The sequence below is a fragment of the Corvus hawaiiensis genome, chromosome 3 (assembly GCF_020740725.1).
Source record: "Corvus hawaiiensis isolate bCorHaw1 chromosome 3, bCorHaw1.pri.cur, whole genome shotgun sequence".
NCBI classification, from domain to species: domain Eukaryota; kingdom Metazoa; phylum Chordata; class Aves; order Passeriformes; family Corvidae; genus Corvus; species Corvus hawaiiensis.
The window spans coordinates 82,104,649-82,122,562 of record NC_063215.1 but is presented as its reverse complement, the minus strand read 5'-3'; the positions used below and the strand labels follow the sequence as shown (position 1 = coordinate 82,122,562).

General features: G+C 37.7%; 1 protein-coding gene across 3 annotated transcripts in view; it reads left to right on the top strand.

The window, feature by feature from the left end:
* CRIM1 (cysteine rich transmembrane BMP regulator 1) overlaps nt 1-17,914 on the top strand; it is a 173,729-nt gene that overhangs the window by 128,889 nt on the left and 26,926 nt on the right. For all 3 annotated transcript variants that reach the window (XM_048296630.1, XM_048296632.1, XM_048296631.1), the window contains exon 8: nt 11,154-11,282. In XM_048296630.1, the coding sequence (XP_048152587.1) occupies nt 11,154-11,282 (129 nt within the window). The remainder of the gene's footprint in view (nt 1-11,153; nt 11,283-17,914) is intronic.

The window sequence follows — 17,914 nt, the reverse complement described above, 5'->3', positions numbered from 1 at the left end:
TGTTCACACATTTCTAAATTAGAGACCAAGAAGTAGCAATTGTGGTATTTCTGTTACCATACAGAGTTGATTTGTATCTGTTCTCTGCAGTAAACCCTTTTTAATTCCTCCTAACATGCTGCTGTATGTGTGTCCATGGTGTATATCCTGTATGCATGCTATGCAATTCATGTTCCCATGTTGACTGGATGCCCAGATTGGTTTGATTTTTGTCTCAACATGGTTTGACCAGAGGTATGTGGGGGAGGGGCTGCACATGTGCCGCTTGCAGGAGGCAGCTAGGAGAAGATGGAGGAAAGCCCTGTCTCTAGAGAGGTTTTGACAGCCATTTCCATCTCTCATGGAATAACCCGTCAGTAGGAGACCACCGAGGACGCTGTGTCCTCCAGAGAGGTTCTCCAATCGGGTGGGAAAAGGTCTCCACCAGTGGAATGTTCAACTGGGCCAGTGGTTTCCTGCGAGTGACCAGACCTTGGGAGGAGCTGAGGGGTATAAAAGTAACTGCATCACGAGCTGCAGGGCTCTTTTTTGCCCTCGCTTTTTGCCCTTGCTCTTTTTGCTTGTTCTCGTTCGCTCGCTCTCCCTCTTGCTGGCTGGACACCTGTTGACCACCTCTTGTGTCCTGTCCTACCACTTCCATCTTCCTCAACCCGCTCCAGCCATTTCCTGTCCTGCCTCCCTGCATTCCTGCCTGGGTTCCTGCCTGAGCCACCTGCTTCCAACCCTGTCACTGATCCAGCCCATCACCGCGATCCGCGCCATGACCCTGTCCAGGGTTCTGGACCTCCTGCCCAATCCCCACTCACCTTGTGTCCGGCTGCCCGTCGCTGTGGGAGCTGTGCCTGTGTAGCTGCCTGTCTCCTAGAGCTGTGCAGCGTGCACACACCCCCTGCCTCTTGGATGTCAATGGCACACTCCAAAGTTCTGGTGGTAATGCCTGCTTTTGCTCTCTGTCTCCCCTCTCTCTCTGCTGCCCCCCCCCCCATTCTTTTTTCTTCTTCTTCCTCCTTTTCTGTCTTTCCTATTCTTCTTTAGTAGGGCAATGGCCTTTTCGTTACCAATAAATGGTTTTCAGATACACTATTTGCCTTGTTTGGCTTAATTCTCTCCTAGATCTTCTGTTTGAAAAGAACCCCCACAGTTCCCCCTTAGTGGAACACAACATGTGCTTGGAGGCCATCCTTCGTGAGTCCTGAACCAGAGTGATTGTTAAATAGCAGCTTTCCAGGAGCAGTTTGGTGATTAAGGGGAAAGAACATGTTGAACATGGATTAACAGGGCCTTGAGAAGGCAAACACCATACTGAAATTAAGATCAAGAGGAGAATTCACAAGACCTGAAGTAATCCTTTTTGCTCTTTTTCCTGTGGGTGGGTATGTCCCTGGATGACAGAGTAGGTACTTGGTTCTTTTTTGTACATTGCTCCTCTGATAAAGATGGAAGCTGGAAAGTGTTGGAGAGCTGTAAGTCCAAAGTTTGCGAAACACATCCTCGGAGGACAGGCTGAATAAATTGGATTGGTTCAGCTTAAAATAAAATTATGAAGTCAGAATGTGAACATAGCAGTCCTCAATTGCCTAAAAGGTTGTTGCAAAGAAAAAGATAAGAAAAAAAATGAAATTGGATTACAAAAGAGAAAGATGGGATTTAGAGGAAGGCAGAAAGTTGTTGTGGAAAACGAAATTCCTTCTGTGGCATGTTGTAACTAAGATTGTCTTTTTGATGTGTTCAGGGCACGGCAGTCGTATTTTCAGCCTCAGTGCAAAGAGACTTGCTCAGGAAATTGCTTACATAACTGAAAGCAGTAATGGTAATTCACATGTAGCTTTCAGTGTTTATGCAAGTGATGGCTGTAGCTTACCAATATAGAGCCTAATATATAGCTGGGGGCTTGTGGGGGAGGATGTTTGGGTTTTTTTTAACTAAACATCAAGGTGATCAGAACCCTTTTGGCAGGACATCTTGATACAATATGTCCATCTTGAGTCACTTCTTGCCAGTTACCTGACACACAAAAGCCCATGGGCTGTGCATGCGGCCTATCAATAAAAACTCAATTAGTGAAGCAGGCGACTGGCTGTTCTGAGGTGGCTGTTTCCACAGGGAGAAAGGCAGAAAGCCTTTCCACAGAAAAGGCATGGAGACAGAGGCATATTGAGACAGAACAGTGTGGAGGGGAAGACCTTCCTTCATCCTTGGCCTGTCCCCAAACTCAAGCTCTTCAGCTGACACATCTTTTCAAGTCATGCGCCTCCTTTCTCTGGTGAGAGCTGGGAAAGGCAGGCCCATTGCCTTCTGTGGATCCAGCGCAAAGAATTAGTTTTAAGCTTCTGATGGATGCTTCTATATAGCTTCTATATCTCCTGTAATGATATTGGCCCTCTGGGATTTGATTTTATTTAATCTATTATCTATTTAGTTTGTTTTTTAGACTTCTCTTCATTGAGAGCCAAGGCTTAGGTAATCATACTTGTGCTTTCCCCATGGTTTTTGAGCCAACAGCTTATTTTTGCAGCACAAGGAAGTCTCAAAGGGATCACATTTCTTCAGATTAAAACAGACAGCTAGGTAGAGGGGAGAAAGTGGTTTTCCAAGTGCCATAAGGGACTGCAAAATTTTGATATGTGCTTACACTTCTTTTGGCTCAGACCAGCTCTTCATGGGGGCTGGTCTGTGTTCTTGTTCCATTGGAGCCAATCAGATCCATTGGCAATCAGCTGCAGTTAGTACTGCTGCTTACAGAGCTGCCTGCTTCTTGCTGGCTGGCAAATTTGCTTTCTAAGTAACATTACTGTGGTTTAAATAGAAATTCCATTTTTAATGAATTTTACCAAAAAAGAGGGAATATAGCATATGAATATATAATAGCATGTGAATAATACTAAAAGAGCTACAGTGGTAGAAATAACTGTTTCCCTCAGGCCATCTGCATCTGTGGACAGCCATCCGCAAATTAGAGTAATAGCTGTGTTCACAGGAAGTAAATATTGGTTAAGATAGTAAGAAAATACCTTTTTTTTTTTAATAAGGTAATAAATGCAAGTGTTCAGCACTGGCATTGATGCTAAAAATGTCCCTTAGGAAAGTCTGTGGTTGCTTCTATTCCCTTGCATCTCTCAGAAGCTCAGACTATTCATAGGGAAAGCTGATACACAGTAATTGGTTAACTCACAGCACGTCCTTCTGCAGGAGAGCCCTCAGGTACAGATGGCAGGGTGCCAGCATAAGCTGTGAATGAGAAATTAAGTGTTAAACAAAATCCCCTCAGAGGATTTTCATGAATAAGACCCACAGTATTTCGCTGTCATTATGGCTGACACTTTATCTTCACAAAAAGAAATTAACATTTTCATCAATAAAGGAATCTAAATTCTAGCTGAGATGTAATTCAGTTCAGTTCCTTTAGCGTGTCTAGCACTTCATTAAGTAAAAACAGGCAGCAGAGTCCAGTGAAAAGAAATTTGATTCATTCAGGATGAAGTCAGTGGTAGCAAGCAGTGTTCACTGACACGGGGTGTGGGCCCAGAGTCCTCCTTAGAGCATGAAGTGTAAGTTATTGTTCGGCAGCAGCCCTGGAGCTTCCAACCAGCCCTTTCATCAAAGTCAATTAAGGGATGCAAACACCATGCTGCAGAGAATTGGGCTTATGTTTGCCAGATCATGATTTAGAATACTGGTTCTAGAGAAGGCGGATGAGCCTGTTGATGTGTGATGAAACCTGCTGCCCGTGCAAGCCAGTGAAATTCAGGAGGAGTACACGAGTATGAAATGACGTTTTCATGGTTTTCCATGATGCATCGTTGAATTCAGTGGAAGACTGCTGAAAGGATAAATAACCAAAGAATCCTAATGAATACATGTCAGAGGATGTCTCACTTATAAAGAACCTCATGGATCCTCCTAATTTTTTTCAGCACTTCTGGCTTTCATAGATTTACCCCAGATGTACACTAATTTAGTGTTTATCTTCACCTAGTAAAAATAAGTGAATGGCCTTCTTAATGTATCTGGACATTTCTTGATTGACTTAATTGATTCTGCTTTAACAAGGTGGTCATTTCTTAGTGTCGTTCCACCTAAAATAGTCAAAAAAAGTTCTTACCAGAATTGAAATTCATTTGAAGAGTATACATGCCTGTTAAACCAAAAACTGTTGGAATTGATTATGACAGACAAAAGGTTTTAACTTTACATTTTGGGAATAGAAAGTATGTATTTTGATTGCATCTCACTGCAAAAATGACATACATATACCCCCACACATGCACCTTTGGTACATAGAAGGCTTCTTTACTCTGCAGCAATAAATAGTCTTTGATTATAATAGTTACTTTCAAAGAAAAAATACATATTTTAGTAGTTTCAGGTTGGCAGCATGAATAAAATTTGAGACAAAAGGCTGCCAAACTGAACTATGTGTTTGGAGGTATTAATGAACATATTTTCAGAGTTACTTGAGAATTAGAAAGTTATATCATCTAAGTCCTTGCATACATTTTATAAATTGTTATGTGATGCTGAATTGTTGAACCCTGATAGCTGACACAGATAGCTAAATTCTGGGAAAAAATTTCCTGCGAGGCATTAAGTATTTCAAACCCAGGAAGGAAATTCTTTAGCTCAGGACTCAGGACTGATATTTTTCATGTAATGAATTGGAGGGGCGGGGAAGGCTGGAATGCGAACTATGAGGATGGAAAACATTTAGTCACTCTTGGAATGATATGAATGTTTTTACAGGAAGCTTAAGTAAACACACATGCTGCTGCTTAGTAGGCTGCAGTTAACTTTTTTGGACAGTAGACAAAATTTAAACAAGTATGCAGACTCGAATGAAAGGCTATTGAGCAGCACACCCTTCAGGCCCAGTTTTGAGCCAGTTATCACGTAAACCATTAGGTAAAAAGTTAGAGTACTATTTGGTTACGGGGATCTTTTCCTGTGTATTTTTTAATGGTAAATGCTTGAATGCTCTGATTTTGAATTTCTTTTAAGTTGATTGATGCTGGTTTCATAGGATCAAAACATCAAACTTCTTCTAAAGGTGTAGTTTGTGTTATGAAATACTACAGAAGAGGGAGCTATTTCACTTTCCCCAAACACGGGCATGTTCTTTATTATTCACGTTGGAGATCTTGCTCCTTGTTTATAATATGATTTTTATTAATTTTTTTTTCCCCCAAAAAGAGGATTTAATTTTATGAAAACAAATGAGATCTTGGACATCTTAGAATTCTATTCTGTTGAGCTTATTCAGAAGAAATACATGCAGAGGAAAAAGCTTAGAATACAATAGTTACTTCCCTATTTACAACAAATTTTGTAAAACCATGAAGTAGGTATTTCCCTCACATGGTATTACCAAAAGTATGAAACAAAATCTTTTAGGAGTTAAAATATTGCATTCCAGATGAAACAGAGCAAAGAGATTGTTTTTCATGTAATAATAATAATAATAATAATAAAAATACCTTCAAGAGGTGAAGCATGTGAAATGTTTAATTTAAAGGAGAACAAAAAAATGAGACTGATTAAAGCTGGTTGTGGCTGTTGCTAAATAACTCTTAACAGACAATTTCTCTTACAAACACCTGGAAGAAATTTTGCTTCCTGAATAAAAAAAGCTTGTTTTTAAGTCATGAAGTAGATTCAGAGAGATAGTGTTAGACAAACATGTACTTATTTTGCAAAATGAAGGTAATCAGTACTTGGCAAAAGCATACAGAAATCATCAGAAATTAAAATGTTTGTCTTTTGATTTCAGTTCCTTGATTAGGATTCATCAAGGATATTGCTGCTTCCCCTGGAAATGTCCTGAGTTAATATGAAAGTGAAATTCATGGAGTCATGCAAGTTAGAAAGGACCACCAGAGATTTTTCAAGTCCTTTGTCCTGCTCAAAGCAGGTCCAGTGGCAGAGGGATGTCCGGGCCTTGTCCCAGTTGAATTTTGAGTATTTTGAAGGATAGGGATTGCACAAGTCTCTGTGACCATGTTGTAGTTTGCTGACCCATGTGGTTTAAAAGAAAGATCAAAACAGTTTTTATTAAGTTGTACTTTCCCATTTCATGCTTGTTTGTTGTCTCTCATCCTAGCCTGGAGCTATCTCCAAGGTTAGCCAGGCCTTCTCATCTTTGTACCTTCCAGTTAAGGAGCGGTAGACAGCAGTAGGATGCCCCCTGACCCTCCTTCCCCAGGCTGAGCAAGCCCTGCTTTGTCTCTCAGCCTGCCTTGTATGCCACCTCTCCAGCCCCTGGCCAGCTCAGTGGCCAGCCTTGTGACGTGCTTGCTCAGGTGCATCCGTGTTTCTCTTCTGCTGAGGAGCCCAAAGCTGGACACTACTCCAGCTGTAGGCTTCCAAGTGCTAAATGGAGGGCAACCATTGCTTCCTTGTACCTGCAGGCTCTGCTTCGGCTGGTGCAGGTCCCTCTGGTCCTTCACACAAACCAAAACTGAATGCTTGGTTCTCTCATAATATATTTGGCTTTGCAGTAGAGTAGTTAAGTGTAATCCTACTTTGCTTTCTGATACAAACTCTATGCCCAGAGTTCAGATTTTGAACAATGAAGAATATGATTATGAAGGTGGGTATAATTTTTCATTCTGGTTCCACACTCAAGAAGGATTCTATTTAGTTAGTTGTCTTTGATATAATTTATATAATTATGGTGACATCTTCAGTGAATGGTTTGTTTTTAATATGCAGGTAAACAGTAGAAGTCAACAAGATTGCAGTAAATTGTCCCTGATTTTTTTCTTTGGTTTTGTTTGTTTTCCAAGGCTTCAGCAGTCAGTGGTATATTTCAGTTTCCTTTCTCTTGTTTTGTTGTTTTGGTTTTTTTTAATAATTGATCAAATTGTGTATATAATAAAATTCTAATCCTGAGAAACAAATTTTCCCTGATCTCACTGAAACACGGTTGCATCAATTTCTCTCCGTGTCTGAATACTTGAGCAGTATCTTAGGACCGCAATACTCATCAAAGTATAGCAAATATAAGGCACAGTACTAGACCAGATTGACCATCCTGTGTTCTTGTGTGTGTATTTATAGTAGTTCACATTGTTAACAGAAGAAAATATCTGCTCTTTGTACTACAAACTGTGTCACATCACTCAGGAGAAGTGAGAGGTCTCAGAAATCAAAAAAGAGGGGTGTAGAGATTGGTTTTGCTCATATTACAGAAGTATTCTAGATTGGAAAAAAATCAATGAAAGTACTATTCCACCTGGATAACTTATTTCCCTTTTTTTTTTTGACAACCAGTTTTTGTGTTAGTATTGTTAATGTTGGTCCTTAAGGACAAAGCCAACTTCAGGCATTATTTGAATGTCACCGTCTTCCCTTCTTTCGCCTTAAATGCAGTTTGATTTCAAGCTGGAATGAATGAGATTCAGGGTTTGATCTCATATTGTAGTATTTTTCAGTGAACTAGTCAGACTAGAGGTCCACCAGTAGATGAAATAGCTGATGTGGATTTTAAAATCATTGAAGTTGTTTTTAAGTAAATGGCATTGTAAAAAATTAATTCAGACATTTTTATCAACCTCACAGCAGGCAAATTAATAACCTGCATTAAAATTCAGCAGAGAAAGTATCAGGATCAGAGAGAATATATCAAAGCACGGTGTTCTAGTAGGAATCTGCATTTAACTTTATATATAAGCAGTTGACATCAGCAAAATCTGTGCTCCGTTAAATAATCCATTGTTTTCATCCAGACTCTCTTCAATCCCCTCCTCTTTATTTTCTTCTCTCTTTCTTTCTACGGTACGGTTGTATTGTTGGTAAAGCACACAGGCAGAAACAGCACCCATTTTTCCCACCCATTGTCTGTGCATTTGTGCACTGGATCTTTCTTCAGCCATTTCTACCGAGAGCAGCAGTGAAAGCCCAGTTCAGATTGTGTGGTGGTACATGCTTTTTCAAGCTTAGCTACCGCTTGCCTATTCAAATAGCCAGAAGTCTGGCAGAGCAGATCTGGCTTTATTTGTTGAGTCTTGTCTAGTGAAGTGAAAAGGCCTGAATTTATTTTTTTTTCCTGGCTGCATTTTTGCACATGTGGGGGTAGGGAATGAAATTATTTCTTTTGTCCTCTGCTTGCAGCTCATTGAGAAGCAGGCATGCACATAAAATTACTGTATCTTGGGGCTTACCTTTAGGGAGAGGAGGGAGAAAGAAACAGATTTGTAAGCTTGACTAGAAACACTGAAGATGCTGAAAGCAGGCCCAAGAGTGGAAGGTAACAGGATAAAAAAACACAATGAATTGAGGATGAACAAAAACTTTTCAAAGTAATATAACAACAGTTTTATTTCATCCCTTGTAAGAAATACTATATTACTGTATGTATTAAAGGCACAAAAAATGTGTCAATGTGCCCAAGAGAAGAGAGCATCAAAACACAGCAGTTTAGTTTTGGAAAGTCACAAATAATTATATAAAAAAAAAAATATATATATATATATAATTATGAATATTTATGCTGGTTTTCCTAGCTGTTAAGTTATACCTTTGATTAAAGGGAAGTTATCTTGAGGGGTGGACTTTAGTGATGGGGAGTAAAACACAATCCTCTTTCTCTCTAGGTTTAGTTTACACCCAAGTGGATCAATGGATACTAACTAGCCTGCATCTCAACTTTCAATAAGGTCTTGTAGGCTTTTTGTATCAAGATGTTTTACGTCACGTACTGCAGTCAGATGGCAAAACTGCAGTTTCTTTCAGTTCTCTGCCTTGTCTTACTGTCTGTGAACTTTTCTCTGGGCAGCAGTAATGATTCATACGATTTGTAGTGGTTTTAACTACCTGTGAGTACAAACATTGCTGTGGCTTTTTTGTCATTTGAAGTGTAGGGTTTGTGGTGGCTGACCAGTAACCTGAATGTAGCTTCAGGGTAGCTCTTGCGTTCTGGTCTTTTGTGTGTTTAGGATATTTTGGTTAGACAATGGAATGATGCTAAAAGTCAATTTGGTTGCAAAACTAGTTTATGTACTCAGAGGCCTACACAGGATTAATTAATGGAATGTATCATGTTATGGGCATATATTGGTATATAGCAATATCTTCATGATTCCTAAACTAATGGTTTGGTGAAGTTGCAAAGGTTAAGTATTAGACATTAATGTGATTTACTCAGATACTTTACTGAATGAATTTGAAAACAACTACAAAGATTTCGTTTAGACTAAAAGAAGTCTAGTTTGGAAATCCACAGATTTTAAAAAATTTTGCTCATTATGTCTATTCTTCTACACTACACATCCAAAATCAGAGCTGTGAGATGAAGAATTGATGGAAACCCATCCTTTGACCTCCAACCTAGTAATTTATATTAAATCTCTACCAAAGGAAAAATTTTAATTTAAATAAGAAGATATTTGAGGGATCTAGAGAAACATGATGCCATTATACAGATTTCCAGTTTGTATATGAAAAAAGGTGCTAGTGCTTTTCTATATGTTTTTAAAATGTATTGCTACTTTCCTACTAGAAATTATACAAGCAACAGAATTTGAATGTTACTCGGCAGGCACATAATCTGAAAAATGACCTCTGAGATAAGTTTGAAGTTATCTAACTTAATTGTGGTGTCTTTAATGCAGTTTTTTCATTCCAAACTCTAGTTAGCTGACCTAATTTTAAAAGTATTAAAAATGTTCATCAGCTGTATAAACTGTTGTGCTGGGAAGACCAGGGCTGGAGAGAAGCTATAAAAGCTGAAAATTGTGAAAGACAATGAAAGCAGAAAAGTTCATTCTTGTAATAGGATAATTTTCAGTTGACTGGAAGGCATGGGTGCAAAAGCTGCCTGCTGGAATGGAGCCAATAGGCACAGAAATTTTGTTTAACAGTGTATACTTCTAACAACTTAATCTACATTGAGTAATATTTTACCCTTACTTGAAAGACTAGCTGCCTATAGGTAATAATGTCAAAATCTGTGGTCTGAGGATGAAAGATGACAAGATGTGGCCACCTCCAGTCCATATAATTTCTCCAGATTTTCACAATTTATCAATTTAAGTATGGAAGGCTTTTTAAATATAATTTCCTATAGATTTTCATTTCTTGAGATGGAGAAACAGAGTACACGTAAACAGTTGAAGCACTGAAATGAAAGCTCACAGTTCTTTAAGTCATGCAAATTTTGTGTCCTGAATATTTTGTATAATGTTAATAATGCTCATAACTATGAATTCATTGGTTCTTCAGTGCCTGCATTCTATGAAGGGCACAAGATAGACAAAATTAGTCTCAGAGAGCAAAAAGTTATTCAAGAAAATATAGGTATTGCTTTCCTTCTGTATCCTGTTTTATGATGGTCATTTTGAGGTTTCTTGTTATTTCCGTAAGTTTCTGGTTTTTGTTTTATTTTAACAACTTTCTACACTAGAGCACATTAATGTTTCTGTGTACCCTATGTATCAAAACAATTTTCATATTCCAGCATATTTAAATGGTGTCCAAAAGTAAGTATTATACTGTTGATAGATATCTTATAATTGGCAATAATCTCCTCAACTTCAGAAAGCATAATCTGGGACTGCACAGTATACTGTAAGATGTGATATTTTCAATGAAGAGACATGTTAAATGCTTTCCAGAGATCTTTCACATGCAGTGCATCCTACGTTCCCATCTGGTATTCAGAGTCTCTCCTGCTATAAATTTCAGCAGAGGTGATGTTATTCACACAGAGCAAGATTTGACTACTGCATTACGTGTTTGATGTGCAGCTTGGTAGTATCAATCAATTCAGCTTTAGAGAAACTCTGTTCAGTTTCTAAAGCAAAAATCCCATCATGAAATACTTGATGAAATACTTTTGGAGAAAAGTGGACAAAATAAATATTTTGCACTCAGTTTCAAACTGCATGTTCAGGAAAGCTGATTTCATAGCGAACAAGAAAAAAAGTGGTATGTTTTTCTGTATCAATACTTGAAAAATTTTCTGCAACTTCATACTGTTTTTGTTGAGTGTACATCACTTTGAAACAAAGTCTGTTTATCGAATTGTTTCTAAAGTACCAAGAATATTCATCAGAAACAAAAGTAATTAAAATTACTCTCTAAACTATTACATTGCATGTGGATTTTTGTGAACTTACTTCAAATATTCAAGAACCTCTTATTCTTTTTTCTACCCGTAGAACCAACGTATATCACAATAGGTCCGCCCACCTGTGAGGTTTTGGTGAACTGCACTTTGACCGAAAAAGACTGTATCTATAGCTTCAAACTGGACCAAAATGGTTGTCGCATTTGTCAGTGCAAAACTAGTGAGTATGCAAAAATACAGTGGCTTCTACCTTTTATATGAAGCTGTATGTGAAAATGGTAGTATGCTGGGTTTTCCCATTCATAGTGTTGATTATATGTTGTGTTAGTATGTGTGCGCTTTGTAGTTGTTTATCTTTAAAGAATTGGTTCCTGATTTCTGACACTGCTTGCTTGCTTAAAATGTGTTTGGAGGAAAACGTACAGTGTTTGACTTGAGGTAAAAATTTAACAGCTGACTAGAAAAGGTAATAATTTGGGATCTAATATTCGTGTAGACTTTGAGAAGTCTTATCAGAATTCCACATTTCATTTTCCTCTGTCTAAAGAATTTTAAGAGCATCTAGGTTTCTGCACTTCAAAAACTCCTGTTGCTAAACAGCCTATTTTCAACTTAGCTTTTTTCATCAAAATTTAGATTTTGAGGATAAATGTTTGAAAATTATATGCTTGGGGAGTGGGTGTTTGTATATATATGAGTATATCCATATTTATATTTCTTTCTAGAATATATTCTTATATTTATTTTATATACATATATAATATTTTAGTTAGCATTTATGCAAGCTTTAACATCTATTTCTTCCCAAAGGAAAAACAATGTGCCTTGTGAGAACTTTGTGTGTATCGAGAAAAACGTATTTTCTATATGTGTTTCCTTAAGACTTCACTGTTTACAGATGAAATATAAAGGAATATCAGGTTGGTTTTTGGAATTGGCCAACAAAGGACACTGTGGAGTGCTAGTCTCAGCTGCAGGATGCATCTCTGTGGCTGCCAACCCAACCTAGGAATGGGTTTAAACTCTCTTTGTAATGTTATTGTAGTTTTTCAGTTTTCTTGAAGCCTCTAAGGCTTTCACAACTAAAGTATTCCTCCATTCCTCCTCTTTTGGTTTCAGTCCACTCATTCTCAGCCACTTTCTAAACCAATATGACTATTGTAGGGGTCCCGAATAGAAATGGTTAAAGTAAAATTCTTAATTAGTACAAACTAAAGAGTTTTAGGAATGGATTGGTGTTGGAGAAGACATCTTAACAAAAGTAAATATATGGCAAGCTGTAATATTATCATGGCAATACAGAAATAATAGCTTTGATTCCAAGTTGTATTCGTGGAAGGATTAGGTTGGGTTTTCCTTAGGTTACATCCAAGCTGTTGCATATTTGCCTTACTTTGTTGTTCCTAAGGAAAATGTTAGAAATGTTAAGGTCTGCTTTTAGCATTGTATTTTGATTTTCCTTCTCCTTCTGTTATTATTAAATTGACTGGGGAGTTCGACACAAACAAGAAGATGGACATACTTGGCAAATTTCATCATCTATGCCTGTGCATGCAAGTCCTTCCGTCCGGTCTGGTGCACTGGAGGCACACCATTCCAAAGGATGATTTCTTCTGTTCTAGGTTACTAGATTGCATATGGACACAAACCACGTCTCAGGATGTTATTGCTTAGAGTATTTCTGATTAAATAGTGCATAAGAACCTATTCAGGGGAATTTTTGTCTTGCCAGATTTGCTTGAAATTATCTTCATTTTACAGTAGCAAACTGTCCGGAGCAAACTTAATAGTATCATTTGTCATCTTTTGTTTTTTCCATTAAATAATGTGACTAGTAGATTGCTTAAAAATCTCAGTCATTTAGATAGGGGAGACCTTTATTTTCTAAGGAAGTGAAGAAAAATAACAGCTTGGAAATCATCATTTGGTGGTTATCAATCAAAATGACAGAAATTGAATTTTTCTGTAAAGTAATGTCTCTCACTTGCAAGGCTCTGCTCTGGACAAATGAGTGTGTGAGAAATGAGAAGAGAGGAGTCTTAGGTCAAATATGCTGAAAATGTACTGTGCTAGCTCACTGTGTTTTGCGATCCTGTGTACTTTAAAGTCCAAACCAGTTCAGTTGCATCTTGGTTCTCTTAGGGACGTCAGAACATGTATTATCTTTAGCTCATATAGACTCATGTGGACTTTTGGGAACATCATTATCTTTATACTGCATCTACTTGTTTTTTTCTGGTCTAAGCTGCTTGACAGAGTCAAATTTAAGTGCCTCAGTAAGAAAGCCCCCATGCCCACACTACCATTTGAAGTCATCTTATCCTAATTCTACTAACCTATTTCCAATAAAGTTTCCTTTTTTTGTTAATTTCTTTTTAGATATCTCTGCTGAAGGTTTGTTATACTTCAGTTATTTCAGCCAAAATAAAAGCAAAATGACAAAGTAGAAGAACATAGAGTGAGGGTGTAATTTGTTCTTCATTGTTATCTTCATTTACATTCATGTAGCCAGAAATAAGTACAACAGGTTTATTTGGAATGATTATGTAAGTACAGTATAATGAAACTTGTTTGGTGCTTTATTCTAATTAGTTTCAAGTCTATCCAGCCTGGTTCAAGCCAACTACAGAATGAGAAGGAAGAAAGAAGCAAATCAAAACATTTCTAGAATATGATTTTAATAGAAGTAGTTTACTTTGTCTTTTATCCTTCTTTTTGTTTCTGCAGTGAACACAAAAACATGCTGTAGCAACATGCAGTGAAAAAATGCATGCTGTAAAGTAAAATAAAATAGCTTTTTAAAGTAACAGAGCCAGACCATAGTTGTAAGAGAAGGGAGAAAAAAAAACACACTGAGCAAAGAGTGAGCATAGACAGATATGGGAAGAAAATTCAGTAAGTACACATGGAACCACAAATTATGAGGGAGAAAGAATGATCATACTGACCAGAAGCATCTAGAAGCCAAAGCAGCACTACATGACAACAAAAGGTAAAAATTATAATCCAGAACCTAGTGTCCTGGTTTGGCCAAATTTAGAAATACATCCTCTGAGAGAAGGCAGGTTACAAACCACACCTCCCGCACCAGGTTCGGGAAAAAAAACTTTTTCCTCGAAGGAGAGTGAAAGAGATAACAACTATTTATTTAAAAAATACACAGGAAAAAAGATACTAATGCTAAATAATGAAACCTCTTGCTGTAGAGAGAAAACCTGGGAAAATTTCAGAGTCCTTAATTTCGGAGTCCTTCCTTGGATCTCTCTCTCCCCTTCCTTGGAGCTGGGACAGGGTGGTGGGCCCACCTCCAGGGTCAAGGCCTCGGTGGAAATTCTTCCCGATGTATTCTGATGTTGAAACAGTCCAGCAGAGAAAAAAGGGAAAAAAACCAAGTCCCAGGAAAACAAAAGTTCAATTCTCCGTCTCTCTCTGGAGAAAGAGGAAGGTGAAAAACTGGCTGGAAAGCAGCAAGCCGGGTGCTTCCCTCCGCTCTCGCTCTCCTGCCGCAGCTGAACGCGAACCAGTTTTATCTCCGTGTCCTCGAAAACATGAAAACAAACTGAAAAACTGCTTTGAAAGTTTTGGTCGGGTTTTTCTCTTCTCAGGCTCAGTTTAAAGGCATAGAAAGGCACAAAATTAATTTCTGGGCATAGGGCAGCAACATGGGATACACATCATAAAGTCACCCCAAGACACCTAGGAAGAACCACTGCAGAATACCAAGAATAAAACAAGTAGGAAAAACATGAAAGGCATTACCCAAAAAAACCCAAACCAACCCCAACAAAAAACACAAGGATGGTATAAGATGATACAAGAGCAAAACACAAACAGAAAAAAGTAAATAAGAAAAAAATTGTAGTGTGCAATGATTGCTCTTGTGTTTGGAGTTTCTAGGCCGTTACTTTCATAGGGAGAACTGGAGTGAAATGAAGTCTTTAGGAAGACAAATACATTCAGAGGAGTCCTTGTGGAAGACCAGTAATCCACTGTTTGTGAGGCAGGACTCCTGTTGCCCTAAGGAAGACTAATGGGTATATTAAATAATGCCTACTTATTGCAGTAAAATAGGATTTAAAATCTGATTGGTAGCTGCTGCTCCACATGAAGTCATTCTTCAGCAAGCGTCTGCAGTGCAGGCCTTGTTTGTTCCCTGGATTAGTTTCACAGAAAAGAAAAACCCTTTAAAATCTCTCCTGTGACTGAGACTAGTGTTTTACACCAAATGAATTGAACATATAGTGCTATTCAGGATATAAATGTGAGCACACATGACTTTAATATTTTTTTAACCTTTCAAATCTTACTAAAATGGAATTAAATTAGAGTGTTGCTGTCAATTTTAAAAATTGTTTGTGTCATTTAGAAAGCTTACCTTTGCAGTTCCAAAATGCAACTGTCATCCAACTTCATTGATTTCAGACTCCTTATGGTGGCATGCCATTGTAGAAGACTGAGATGAGTCGTTTCCCCTGCACATTATAATTCATCACCTTCCACTTCATGCCGTGGTCTCTTTTGTCTGTCAAAGCAAGTCATGCAATCACTGTTGAAAAATAAGAAATCTTGGTATATTATGTGTTTGCACAATTCTCTCAACATGAAACCACCTTCTCCTCAACGCACATTCTATGGATGCACACAGAAATAATTTTGGAAGTGTTGATACCTTTTCCTTTAAAGAGAAGAACACGTTTTCTACCATGGAGTTAAAAGGAGGCACTGTCATTCAGTCTATACTAGCACGCACCAGAAGCATGGTCCTCAATATTCTGGCAAAGTCACACCATCTCCCTTTATAGCTGATGAAGCAGAGTGAAATTCCAGCATGGACTTTGACTATGTGGGTCTTCATTTAGTTGCGTAGGCATTCAAAGGCAGGATTGGTAGGTTTGAGGAAAGGTAGGTAGGTTCATCTACAGGCTGTCTATAAATAGCAACAGTTAAGGCTCTGGAAAAGTGTAGGGACTGATGATAGAAAAAAGCCTAAGAAAACTTTGTGGGGACTGCAGCAAGAGAACACATCTCAACTCCTCGTTTTTGTGTGTTAGTTCTACAATAGTTAGAGTCCTAACCTTTCAGTCTTATAGCCAAAATTTGAATATTTCATTCCTGTATTTCTGTAAGTAGTCCATACTCAGGGATGTGTGTTCTCAACATGTAAACTCCCTCAGTGTTAATTTTTCCCATTTAAATAAACTAATTTTGTGTTTATTTCTATGTCAAACTGAGGTCAGACAGTAATTGGACACTAATTACACAAAATATTCTTCAGGCAATGCATAATTCCTGGAAGTAGTAAAGTAAAATATAAATTAGGTAACACTCTTCTGTTTCAGTAGCAATTATCTTCCACTGTTACTTTGATTTCCCAACAAATTCCATGGAAAATAAAAGTTATAAAATAAAAGTCCAGGTAATCTTTCTTAGTGCAAAGGAGAGCACATATTAGATTTTTGAGTAATTCTGTAAGACAGAAAAAGGATGTCTTATCCTTCTGCAGTGATGTAAAAAGGAATAGCTATTACATATAAGACCTGAGTTAATGAAATACAACCATGGAAAATTTAGGATGAAGCACGTTTCCTAAAAATTTAAGGCTCAGATCAGAAAAAAAGTACATATTCTAAGTAGAACAAAAAAACTAACTCTAAGCACACGTGCAAGATAGTGGAAGTGCTCCTTGAAGAGGTTGGAATTATGATGAACAACTCATGCCAAATAAATATTATCTGTTTTCTCACGAGAGTGATAGTCTTCGGCAGGATCTCTGAAGATTACAATATCTTGGAGTTAGTGCTTACAGTATACCTAGTGCAGTAGAAGCAGATTAGGACTTCACTTGGCTTGACTTGTGAAAAAAAAAAAACCAAACCAAAACCAATGTGCTTGAAGCTTGATCATTCTACAGTAATTCCACCTTTGAGATGTCACCGCTACAATTTCATTTTAATGACTTCATGTGTTGTATGTGAATCCTAGATTTGTTTAGAACAAATATCCAAGTGGTTGATTTGCCTCAATGGACTCACAAGACTATTTTTTTAAACAGGGTTTTCTAGCATCACAGTGCCCAGTCCCTTCATTTTTATCCAGCTTTTGTGAATCATGATTTAAGTCTAACAAAAGGAGGGAGGGTTAGTGTGGATCTGTGGAGGCAATATATTCAGAGAATTCCAGTTACTGTTAAGTAACCTAGTTTTCTCCTTCATAAATTTGCCTCCCCAGATCCCCACCCCCGAAGATTAACCAGCAGTAGCAATCCACACCGAGAGGACGGCTGAGGAGTGCTTAATTGTAAAGGTACTGTGAAAAGTTCTCCTGATATGATCTGTCCTCAGCATCAAGAAAATAATGCTGGTAAAGGTATGTAGCTAGCTTTGTGTAGCCATGCTACAAATTTTCAAGAATGGACACCAGCCTAAGCCAAGCTGAAATACTGACATAGTCCTTGTCATGTATTTATTAATATTCTCTGGCAGTTATTAATTTCATCTGAATTAGAGGACTGAAAACTAAAAGTATTTCAACATCGAATGCATTTTCAAAACTTTTTAGAGTAAGAAGATTTTCAGTCCTTACAGTGCATATATCAGTGTGTCCATATGTAAAATAATTTATTGGAAAAACATAAATACCCCAGTTTAAGAGCCTGGAATTTTTTAAATACCATATATATGATAGAAAAAAAGAAAGTCTTCTTTAAAAAAAAAGATCTGGAATTACAATCAAGCTATTAGAAATTCAAGCAGAAGACCCTTTCTAGAGCTAACATGGAATTCATGGAATTGAATTTGGTTTACTTTTCAGGGGTTTTTTTGGCAATATTTTATAACTCCAAATATTTGTAGG